The sequence below is a fragment of the Canis lupus genome, chromosome 30, assembly GCF_003254725.2.
Source record: "Canis lupus dingo isolate Sandy chromosome 30, ASM325472v2, whole genome shotgun sequence".
NCBI classification, from domain to species: Eukaryota; Metazoa; Chordata; class Mammalia; order Carnivora; family Canidae; genus Canis; species Canis lupus.
Genome location: NC_064272.1, coordinates 29,754,596 through 29,767,354, shown reverse-complemented (window position 1 = coordinate 29,767,354; position 12,759 = coordinate 29,754,596). Strand labels below are relative to the sequence as shown.

Sequence of the window (12,759 nt, the reverse complement as noted above, 5' to 3'; positions counted from 1 at the left end):
ACCCATGGTGGCATATTATAGGTTTTCTAAGTGACGTTAATTAACTTTTAAAAATTAGGATTAGAATTAATGGCATTGTTTATAGAATAGAAAATGACAGAGCATTAGGAGAGTACAGTGATACTTTGTTAAGCTAAAGAACCAGTGAGTTGTGTTTTGTCCACTTAGGTTTGGAGCCTCTGAATCATTGCTACATAGGTATCATATCATTGGCATTTTGTTTTTGATGAGTCTTTGTTCAAATTTAAAACTGTAAGCAAATATGCTCAGTGTATAACTTCTTAATGTGTGTTTTTTAATGATTGCTCATAGTAAATTTTTCATAACTAATCATTTTTCAGATTTATAACTACCTCGACAAGTATGTTGTTGGCCAGTCATTTGCTAAGAAGGTGCTTTCGGTTGCTGTATACAATCATTATAAGAGAATATATAACAATATCCCAGCTAATCTGAGACAGCAAGCAGAGGTTGAGAAGCAGACATCATTAACACCTAGAGGTTAGTGTTTTGATAACTGATCAAAATAGAGGTTACTGTGCTTAGAAGTAATCTTTATTTGCAACTCCTTGCTCTTGTCCTGAAATGCTTTTAGCTTAGTACAGCGTCTTTCAAAGTACAGGCCTCTTCCCATTAGTGGATCATGAAATCATTTTGGTAGGTTAGGTTGCCAACAGCATTTTGTAAACAAAGTTAATAGATGTAAATAGAAAATACCAGAGTACATTAACTTGTAGTTATGTATTCCTTTCATAAAACTTTTGTTTTCAGTTATATGTGCATGCATTCAGAGTCAGAGAGTAAAATGTATTTCTTATCAAGGGTCTTAGTGAAAAATGTTTGAAAGTTACTGGAGTAGAGATTGAGACATCATCTTTGAATTATAGACTTGATCACAACTAGTTCTCTATGACTGGATCATGTGCCTTGATCAGAGATAATGTGAAGATAGATGATAACTGTCATAGAACATATCTAGCATTCTTTCCTTTTTAGGCCCCAGCTACAGAGTGTAAGGTTAAGGGCAGATTTGTATAATTCCTATTAAAGATAGATTCTTAAAAAAAAAAAAGATAGATTCTAATATACCAAACACTATATAATCAATTTACTGTAGACAATAATGTGTATTTTATTGATAGAATGATATTATTTTTAAAAAATGGAATAAAATGGAAATTTTTAAAGGTGTTTTTGTTTTTAATTGGCTAGGATGCCCTGATTTCTTACTTAGGCCTGTAATCTATCATTTTATATTCTTTTAGTCATCATTTTACAATTTGAGGGATAAAGTCCAAGTAGTACTGTCTAGTCATGAAGCAAAATAGATTTTTTTCTGGTTTCTTCAGTCAGCAAATCAATAGTTAAGCCATTCTAGACATTGGGAAAGCAAATGGTTATATGGTATTAATGGCATGAGGGGTTTAAACTTTTTTGAAGACTCAAATTAATACTACCTTTTTTAAAGTACCAACTTAGTATTTGACAAACATAAATGTTAGCAACTGGATGTCCATCATTAACATGTTTGGGTTTTTTTAATATGAGGTTTTTAAACCAATACAAAATGTTAATGAACACAGGCTTTACATATATTTGGAAGAGGGCAAAAAAGTAAGATATTCCTTCTTTGTTGCTCTAAGCTAAACAAATATATTTTTTTCACATAATTTTATCCTCTTTTCTTAGAGTTAGAAATAAGAAGACGGGAGGATGAGTACAGATTTACAAGTAAGTGACCTCTCCTCACATCTCCTCTGTAACCATTCTTCCTTTTGAGATTTACCTCATTGAAGTATGTCAGCAGTAGTAATGGTAGACATGTATTTATTTATGTATTACGAAGAAAGATATTGTATGTGAACCTGTTTATGTATATGATACGTGATATATTTGGAACAGTTTTTCATAGCTAGTTTATTTAGTTTGTATATGTTACTTCAGATACTTGATTTTTCTGTTGCGATATTTCTTTTCTTTCTTTCTTTTTTTTTTTTTTTAAGATTTTATTTATTCATGAGAGGCACAGAGAGAGGCAGAGACACAGGTGGAGGAAGAAGCAGGCTCCACGCAGGGAGCCCGACATGGGACTCGATCCTGAGTCTCCAGGATCAGGCCCTGGGCTGAAGGTGACGCTAAACTGCTGAGCCACCCGGGCTGCCCTCTGTTGTGATATTTCTTTTCTTTCTTTCTTTTTTTTTTTTTAAGATTATTTATTTATTTATTCATGAGAGACACAGAGAGAGAGAGGCAGAGACACAGGCAGAGGGAGAAGCAAGCTCCATGCAGGGAGCCTGACGTGGGACTTGATCCCAGGTCTCCAGGATCACACCCCAGGCTGCAGGCAGCACTAAACTGCTGTGCCACCAGGGCTGCCCTGTTGTGATATTTCTTAAAGCTCAATATAGAGAAATAAAATATATAGTTTTTCTCTATAAATATAGACCTTGTGCATGCTAACAGGAATTATATTTTTAAAAATTTGTAGCTTGCTGTTTTATATCCTTTTCTCCCCATACAATTGGAATTGCACTGCTTATATGTGACAGAAATTTTGGGGGAGGCAGATTATCTTCCAGCTTCCCTTTGCCAGACACACTTTATTTTTTATTTCTTTGATGTTTATGAAACTTGGTATAATCTTGCAAATTATGAATAAGCCCCCAACTCACTGTTTCCAGCCCTGGATGGCCCCTGTAAGCATCAGATGGTCTGATGGAGGGTGTGGAAGTACCTGATATTCCAAGAACTGTGACCATTCTGATGTTTTGCACCCATTCCTTTGGAGGTGGATATGTAGTTGCTGCAGAGATGGTAAAAGGTTCATAAAAAGATTCAAATGGCCTTTTGTTTCAGTAATTAAAATAACAAAAGAACAAATAATAAACCATTCTAAATACTTTTCACTTTTAAGTTTGGTACTTCTACATTTGCCTTTGAACCAAGATATATTTTTTTAAAAAATTATTTACTTATTTATTTAGAGAGAGAGCACAAATGACCAGAGTAGCTGGGAGAAGGAGAAAAAAGCTCAAGCAGGCTCCACACCTAGCATGGAGCTCAAGGGAGGGCTCGATCTCATGACTCTGAGATCATGACCTGAGCCAAAATCAAGAGTTGGACACTTACTTGACTGAGCCACCCAGCTGCCCCTAAACCAAGATATATTATATACCTACTATTTGAAGTATACTATATATGCAGGATGGGCCAAGAGAATTAGTTTATCAACTCTGACATGAGATCTATTACATGTAATAAAATTGTATTATTTCTAGTTACTTAAATTGTATGCAAATAATGATTATATCACATATGGTAAGATTAAATACAGTGCAGTAGAATTAGGTTATATATAAGAATGTGAGCTCTAAATAATAAACTTTAAGTCCATGTATAATTTGCTTTCTGATCCAAAGATATAATCAAATATGCTATTAATACTATATTCATAAATTTGGACAGAAAGCTAGTGAAACTATGAATTAGTAAAGGAAAGTCTATAGTGAATGTTTTGAAAGTAATGCATGTAGTGATTTAATGTAACTTAAATGTTAACAAGTAACACTAGGAACTTGGGTAAAAGCAATTTGTGATTATATATATATATTGATTGACTTAGAAAGTAATATTTTGAAAGCTTAAATAGAATTTATTTTCATGTATAGTTTCATCTTGTCCTACCTATAGTTTTAGTTTCTAAAGTTAGGGCATTAAGCCAAAATGATACATAATCAAAATATTCTTTAAAGTTGCTTTTGGAAAACACATGTCAGAGATCAACATAGTACTCTCAGGAAGACTGATGGTTTTTTTTTCCCATCACTGGAATATGTTTTTCTTCAGTTGAGCATGAGATGAAACAGTTGGCTTAATTACATTTGGGCTATGATGTAGAAATACTTAAACATTAGGAAAATGGCAAAACTGACAGCAAATTCTTTTATAACATTTATAAAACTTTGCCAGGCACAGTTCTAAGTGTTTTATATATTTTAGCTGGTTTAATCTTCCTAAAACTTGTGAGACTGAAACTATTATTTTCACCCCCATTTTATAGATAACATAACTAAAGTGCAGGAGTGCCTGGGTGGCTTAGTCAGTTGAGCACCTGCCTTTGGTTTAGGTCATGATCGCAGAGTCCTGGGATCGGGTCCCATATCTGGCCAGGGAGCCTGCTTCTCCTCTCCCTCTCCTGCCACTCCCCCTGCTTGTGCTATCTTTCTGTCAAACAAACAAACAAATAAAATAAAATAAAATAAAATCTTTAAAAAAAAAAAACTGAAGTGCAGAAATTTTAAGTAATTTTTCCAGGACCACATGGTGAATGAGCTCCATGCAACTAACCATACACTAGGTCTGCTCAATCTCAGAGAGATTATAGAGATTATAGAGAGCTGCTCATGCATTGAGAGAGATGCAGAAACTAACTGAAAGGACAGGAGAGTGATCTCAAGTTTACTTTGGAGCATATTTTTATGAAATGGAGTGACAAACATCATGTACTATTTAAATTATTCCTCTTTTTAAAATTTAAATTAAATCAGGGCACCTGAGTGGCTCATTTGGTTAAGTATCTGCCTTTGGCTCAGGTCAACATCTCAGGGTCATAAGATCTCAGAGTTTTGGGATTGAGCCCCTTGTTGGGCTCCCTGCTCAGCAGGTAGTGTTTCTCTCTTTCCCTCTGCTCCCCTCCCCCACTTGTGCACACTTTTCTCTCTCAAATAAATAAAATCTTGAAAAAAAAACTTTTAACTTAAATATCATGTGTTAAGTACATTTATTCTGTGACTCCACTATAGTTCATATGAACAGACTCCTTGCTGAGTACAAAGCTCCATGACTGGCTAAATCTCACAACTGCGAGATCATGGCATGAGCTGAAACTAAGAGTCAGGCGACTTATCGACCGAGCCACCCAGGCCCCTACAGTGCCTTTTTTTTTTTTTTTTAACAATGCCTATTTTTTTTTTTTAAAGATTTATTTATTTATTCATTCAGAGAGAGCGAGAGAGAGGCAGAGACACAGGCAGAGGGAGAAGCAGACTCCATGCAGGAAGCCCGATGCGGGACTCGATCCCGGGTCTCCAGGATCACACCCCGGGCTGCAGGCGGCGCTAAACCGCTGCACCACCAGGGCTGCCCAACAATGCCTATTTTTGATGACTAGAATAACCATTTACTTTAACCATGACCTTAAGATATTTTGAAAGTGCCAGCCAGATGGACTAAGACCATAATAATAGTTATATCTGCTTAACATCTATCTATTGGTTTGATTAAGATAGTAGAACATTAGGAAGTAGTGATATTCAAAAAAAAAAAAAAAAAGGAAGTAGTGATATTCTTTTTTTTTTTTTTTTTTTTAAGATTTAGAGTGTGCACATGCATGTATGTGAATAGGGGGAGGGGTAGAGGGAAAGAGAATCCTCAAGCAGACTCCCGGGTGAGTGCAGAGCTAGATGTGGAGCGATCCCAGGACCCTAAGATGATGACCTGATCCGAAATCAAGAGTTGGCTACTTAACTGATTGAGCTACTCAGGTGCCCCAAAAGTACTGCTATTCTTAACCCACTCATTAGAAACAACCTAAAAATAAATCTAGAAAGCCTAAACAAGTAGGATATGAACATAAATACATTGCTCTTGAGAACCAAGAGCAATGTGGATATTTATAAATCTTGATAATTGAAAAAGACTGTTGGAATTCTTTCCTTCATCTAAGAGGGTAAGAACAAAGTTTGGCTTTTAGGCAACCAGTTGACAATCTGATAGTTCACCAGCAGTATCATTCCCATTTAGCTAAGTATTGTGTCTAAATATTGAGAGCCTATAAAATCAAAAATTCAGATAGAGCCAAGGAGTCTTACCATATTTGTTTTCTCAGACTCACAAAATAATTTTTAGATGTGAAAAGAGACTGTAGAAGTCATATGTATTGATATTTTCACTTAATAGTTAAGGAAGCAGACCCCGTAAAGTTAAATGATTCACCATGGACCTATAAGTACACAGTGACAGAGAAAGACTAGAACCCAAGTTCCTCATTTCTCTGTTTTAGTCACTGTGTTCAGTGTGTTCAATGTTTTTCCCTTTATAGTCCTGCTTCATTTGTACTGAAAAAAATCTATATACATTTGTCTGTCTTTTAAAGTGCCTCCAAATCAATTGCATTTTATTCTTATACCTTCTAACCATGTATTTGAAATTGATAGGACAGGTATTATTTGCATTTATAGGTTAAGAAACAGAAACACAAAGTTTATATGACTTGCCCAATATCATACTGCTACTTAGACATAATAAAAAGACCAAAGTTTTGTGACCTCTAGCACTCTTCTTTTCCTTATACTGCCTTCTCATAAGTGAAATAGGCATTCCTCATGCAGATTTACATAAATAAGGAGGGTGAAAAGAATCCATTTACTTTGCTTGAGGTTCCCTGAATAATCGTTGTATGTTGTACATTTGTTACTAGACAATTTGAGGTTTTTTTCCTTTTTAGGTAAGACAATGTCAAAATATTTAAGTTTTTCTAAATATGTGATTGGTCTTAGATTTAGGGTTCTATTAGGAATTTTTTCAAGTAAAATCAAATGACACTCTAATAATTTCTTTGACATTCTTTCAGAATTGCTTCAGATTGCCGGAATCAGTCCACATGGTAATGCTTTAGGAGCATCAATGCAGCAACAGGTAAACCAACAAATGCCTCAGGAAAAACGAGGAGGTGAAGTATTGGATTCTTCCCATGATGACATAAAACTTGAAAAGAGTAATATTTTGCTGCTTGGACCAACTGGGTCAGGTAAATAACTTCCTGAAAAAAATACTCATTAAAAAAATAGAATATAAGTGATTCTGTAACCTATGTCTTAAATTAGGGGATTCTGGGTCTTGAGAAGAAAATCTAAGGCCAATTTTAGGGATACATTATTAGTATTTCTATATAGACTTCAAGCTGAATTTGAGGAATTGATACTGCCCTTTAGGCCAATCCCTTATGTCTTTTTTGTTTGTTTTAATTTAATATTTATTATTTACTTATTTATTTTAGAGAGAGAATGTGTGTATGCACATGAGTGGGGGAAGGAACAAAGGGAGAGGGAGAGATTCCTCAAGCAGACTCCCCACTGAGTGCAGGACCTGACTTGGTCTTGATCTAGATCCTGGGGCCCTGAGATCCTGACCCAAGCCAAAATCAAGAGTCAGAAGCCCAACTGACTGAGCCACCCAGGTGCCACCAATCCCTAACATCTTAATGGGAATAATAAAAATAACATAGCATCTAAATAATAGTAAAGATGTACAAGTAATTTTTTATTATCTACTATTCGGATTTAGTTTTACATTTTTGTAGAGGAATTGTATATCAACATCTTTTTAGTAAACTTTTAGTTGCTGTTTATATTTGTAGGTAAAACTCTGCTGGCACAAACTCTAGCTAAATGCCTTGATGTCCCTTTTGCTATCTGTGACTGTACAACTTTGACTCAGGCTGGATATGTAGGTGAAGATATTGAATCTGTGATTGCCAAACTGCTTCAAGATGCCAATTATAATGTAGAAAAAGCACAACAAGGTATGTTTTCAGTATAGCTTATCTTTCCCCAGATGTAGTCTATTGGGGAAGCAGTCTAATATTAAGAAATACTATAATTCTTGTTTTGAGTCAAAGAGTAAAATTCTGTAATTGTATAATGATAGCTATGTTAAACATTTTCCAGCATACTAAAGGGCCACAAAAGTTTGCTTTGTCTTCTTGTCATAAGATGTCAACTAGGGTGAAAACAGGCCAAATTACTATTCCATTGGATTCTTATGCTAACATTGTTTTTCCTGTTCTGACTCTCCTCTAGACTCCTAACCCTGGGGTAGGGTGGAAGAGGGGGCAAGGACAAGGGTAGGAGAGAACAAGATGAATCTAGAAACACATTCACTTATTGACCTACAAGATGTCATAGATTCTGCATTTCACCTTTCCCCATCTATCATATGTTCTTGTTTATGAAAAGCTTGACAGCCTGTCCAAATCCTTGATAAGAGTATAAATGGGAAAGAGCAAACATTTGCTAGTACCAGCACTGCATATATTTCCTACTTCCCCACTATACTTCTGTCTTAGCTTCCTAGAGTAAAGAACCTGAAAACATTAGTAGAGTAGATAATTAATATCAGAATTCGTTATTATACCCAAATGATTACTCTAAAAAATGAATTATAAAACATTTACACAAAATGTTGACTGAGAGAGTATATTTTATGAAATTAAACTTGTATATGTTAAGTGTGAAAGATTAAATAACCTTGCTCTCTAGCTACCTAGTCTTTTAAAACTGAGGTTATCTGTGTATATCTTTTTCATATTATAAATAGAATCCTCCTTAAATTATAGGAATTGTCTTTCTGGATGAAGTAGATAAGATTGGCAGTGTGCCAGGCATTCATCAGTTACGGGATGTAGGTGGAGAAGGCGTTCAGCAAGTAAGCAGTTGAATATTTTGTTCAAGCCCACTAAAAGGAAGGGAATACATCAACCTCCCAAATATTGTACGTTTGGTTTCACATTCAATTAGATTCTGTTTTGTTTATTTCTCCCACCCCAAACTCCACATACCATTTTTAAATAGTTCAGACCCTAAGAAAAAGCTGTTGGTGATTTTAAGTACCAAAATACTTTTCTTACGAAATTAAAAATAGTTGAAAGATTAGAAAAAATGAAATTTGATTTTTTTGTTGATTTTATTCTTTAGAGGCTCAGTTAAACATTTCTAGAAGACTCTTGAGAGTTCTGGTTCTAACTAGACATAAATGAAGTATGTACAAGTACCTTATTCTTTTCACTTAGACAATCAGATAAAATTGTGTTTCCTCTATGTAGAGTCATAATTGAAGGCTTAATGATCTATTGGCCAGCTTTTTATTGGTAACTAATTATGATATAAACTACAGGGTAAGGAAAATTGCTTTCATTTTCATTTTGACCAAGACATAGAGACGTCACACTTATTAAATGTGCTGGATAATTTTTATAAAAGCATCTCAAAAAAATAAAATGAAATAAAAGCATCTCAAAATATAGGTAGTCTCAAAGTTTAACACTAGAAATAGAATAGAATTTTAATTTATATGAAAGACAAATTAACTATATTCAAATTTTGAATGTTCCCACTGTGGTTGGCAACCATCTTACAGAGTCATAATTCTGATAGAATTATGTCTTTACCATCAAAAGCAGCCTTTTAGGTTGACTTTCCTGAGTGTATCAGGAGTCTATTCCAAATAAATTTACAAATTATTTATGTAATAGTACTTTAGATTTTCATGTTAGTTGTAGAAATGTGGGAGTTTTCTTTAATTATGCTCATTTACCATAACCACATATTATTTTCCCCTTTGAATCCCATTATCTAAAGTGTAATAAATAATACACTTATACAATGATGCTATAAATCATTTGTTCTTTATTTAGGGGTTATTAAAACTACTAGAAGGCACGATAGTTAATGTTCCAGAAAAGAATTCCCGCAAGTTACGTGGAGAAACAGTACAAGTTGATACAACAAACATCCTGTTTGTTGCATCTGGTGCTTTCAATGGCTTAGACAGAATCATCAGCAGGAGGAAAAATGAAAAGGTGAGTTTTTCTGAAGGGTAATAGGGTAGAGCACATTTGAAGTTATAGAGGATGGTTAGTCATTTTTTTTTAAGATTTTATTTATATATTCATGAGAGAGACAGAGAGAGAGAGAGGCAGAGACACAGGCAGAGGGAGAAGCAGGCACCATGCAGAGAGCCTGACGTGGGATTCGATCCCAGGTCTCCAGGATCATGCCCTGGGCTGCAGGCAGCGCTAAACCGCTGCGCCACCAGGGCTGCCCAGGGTTAGTCAGTTTCTATTTTCATGCCTGTTGACAGCCAGTTGTGGATTTTTAAAGAGTTAGGTTTCCTTAGAGCATACCAGAAATATATTCCTAGTTATATTTTTATTTTTTATTTTTTATTTTTTATTTTTTTATTTTTTATTTTTTTAAATTTTTATTTATTTATGATAGTCACAGAGAGAGAGAGAGGCAGAGACACAGGCAGAGGGAGCAGCAGGCTCCATGCACCGGGAGCCCGATGTGGGATTCGATCCCGGGTCTCCAGGATCGCGCCCTGGGCCAAAGGCAGGTGCCAAACCGCTGCGCCACCCAGGGATCCCCTAGTTATATTTTTAATTTCAGAGTAATAAATTGGAAGATTTCTAAAGGTACCTATTTATGCATTTTATTATTAAAAAAAAATTTAAGTACATTTAAAAAGACATTTTTGAAGTGTAACTTGATTATTTCAATTTTATTTTATTTTATTTTTTAATATTTATTTATTATTTATGATAGAGAGAGAGAGGCAGAGACATAGGAGGAGGGAGAAGCAGGCTCAATGCCAGGAGCCTGACGTGGGACTTGATCCCGGGACTCTAGGATCACGCCCTGGGCCAAAGGCAGGCACTAAACCACTGAGCCACCCAGGGATCCCCCTCAATTTTATATTTTTATCTGAGGAGTTCTTTTGTTATTTGAAGTATCTACATCACATCAGTAAAATTTCCATTTATGCCTTTTGTCGAGTTCACTGGAGACCAATAAATAAATAGTTTGTCTCCATTGCCTCCACCCAAGAGTCTTATCATAGATTACCTCCGACATTCACAAAACAAGGGAACCACTTTGGGGATTGGGGGAAGGGTTGTTATCCCACCTAGTTTTATAGATGTTTTCTTAAACATTTTTTTTTTTTTTTTTTTAAGATTTTATTCATGAGAGACACAGAGAGGCAAAGACGTAGGCAGAGGGAGAAGCAGGCTTCCCTGCAGGGAGTCTGATGTGGGACTCGATCCCAGGATCCCAGGATCATGACCTGAGTCAAAGGCAGATGCTCAACCACTGAGCCATCCAGGCGCTCCTAAACATTCTTGATTTTAACTTAAATAGCCTTGATTTTAACTGGAATTTATTTCTTCATATCTGCAAAGTACTTGTCCAGTACCTATTTGTTGATTGATTATAATAAAATGTAATGTCAGCATAGCATCAGGAAGCCCAAAACATACCAGTATTTATAACATAATATTCTACCTAAATGCATATTTCATAAATCAACTCTGCTACAATTGTTTGCTTTAAGTCTCCTTGGTTTTGCACCCACTAGTTTAAATAGTTTATTAGCAGTAAAAAAACAATACTGCTAATGGGATGGTTGCCTATGATAGTTCCTTTGCATAGCCTAGATGAGAAAACACTCTTGTATGAGCCACATAATGCTGTTATTCCTTAGTACCCGACATTACTCAGCATGGATTAGGTTAGATTTTAATTTTTCATATTAGCTAATTTGTTATTCTTACTTTTGAAATTCTGCATAAATTAGCCTAACAAATTAGAAAGAAGAAATTATTTCTTTGTGTGAGAGAGAGAGAGAGAGAAAGGGAGGGAGGGAGGGAGATAACTTTATATTTAAAATTCCGGGAGCACCTGGCTGGCAACTTTTGATCTTGGGATCATGAGTTTAAGACCCACATTGGGAGTAAGAGTTTACTTAAGTTTTGTAACCAAAGACAAAGACCATGTTCTGATACTTATAATTAGTACTTTGAAAAATAATTTGAAGCTAGTAGAAAAGGACAGTTAAAAGTAATGTCAAGAAAGAGATCAGAAGGGATCCCTGGGTGGTGCAGCGGTTTGGCGCCTGCCTTTGGCCCAGGGCGCGATCCTGGAGACCCGGGATCGAATCCCACGTTGGGCTCCCAGTGCATGGAGCCTGCTTCTCCCTCTGCCTATGTCTCTGCCTCTCTCTCTCTCTCTGTGTGTGTGACTATCATAAATAAAATAAAAATTAAAAAAAAAAGAGATCAGAAACATGTAGAAAGAAGGTTTAGTCCTAGGTCATTTGAACTTCTTAAAGAAAAGTAGGGAGAAGAAAAAAAAATAGAAAAAAAAAAAAGGGAAAAAAAAAAAAACGAAAAGTAGGGAGAAATCAGGGCTCCAATCAAGTAGGGCTCCAGTTCTCATTACCTGAAAGAGGAAGTATATGAGGTCTTCAGGAGAGACACAAGTTAAAAAAGAGTTTGTCATATACATCTTTATGGAAAAGAGACAGAGATGTAAGAAAGTCTTCAGTAGTAATTTTATAGAAGATTAAATACATTAATGTGGCTATTGTTTTTATCAGCCCTTGTTGGAAAGCCAGGGGTACAATATTAAATAATACACCTGTGTAGTAACTTACCAGACTGCTTGTTCTCCTAATAAGTACTCTTGCCTTCCCTGGTGCTCTCCCTTACCCAATCCAGTTGGCAAATCTGTGTTCATCTTTTAAGACTCAGTGAAACTTTCTTGATGACCCCCTACCGTCCATCCCTCCCCAGTATGTGCCTCTTTCTCTCCTTTCTGCTGCTACGGTTTCCTGGATAGTTGTCTTTCATTGTACCTGTGATACTCTAATTCCTTTGTGGGTTCTCACTCTAAATAAACCCTTTTAGGGTAATGGCGATCTTCAGATTTGTGTTTGCAGTGTTTTATAATAATGCTTTGTAAATATAAATTTATATAATTTATATAAATTACATTAAATAAATATATATTTTTTACTATATATGCTTATATGTATAATAAATGCTTACTAATGTTTAAAATACTGAATGGAAAGTATTTTTCTTTCTGATATACTGTTCATGTATACTGCTTAGAGAATCAGAGGAATGAATTTTTAACTTAG

At 35.3% G+C, this 12,759-nt stretch overlaps 1 protein-coding gene across 1 annotated transcript in view; it reads left to right on the top strand.

The window, feature by feature from the left end:
- Positions 1–12,759, top strand: part of CLPX (caseinolytic mitochondrial matrix peptidase chaperone subunit X) — a 43,948-nt gene that overhangs the window by 22,944 nt on the left and 8,245 nt on the right. The window contains exons 5-10 of the mRNA XM_025472462.3: positions 342–501; positions 1,690–1,731; positions 6,632–6,808; positions 7,418–7,582; positions 8,396–8,484; positions 9,473–9,637. Of these exons, the coding sequence (XP_025328247.1) occupies positions 342–501; positions 1,690–1,731; positions 6,632–6,808; positions 7,418–7,582; positions 8,396–8,484; positions 9,473–9,637 (798 nt within the window). The remainder of the gene's footprint in view (positions 1–341; positions 502–1,689; positions 1,732–6,631; positions 6,809–7,417; positions 7,583–8,395; positions 8,485–9,472; positions 9,638–12,759) is intronic.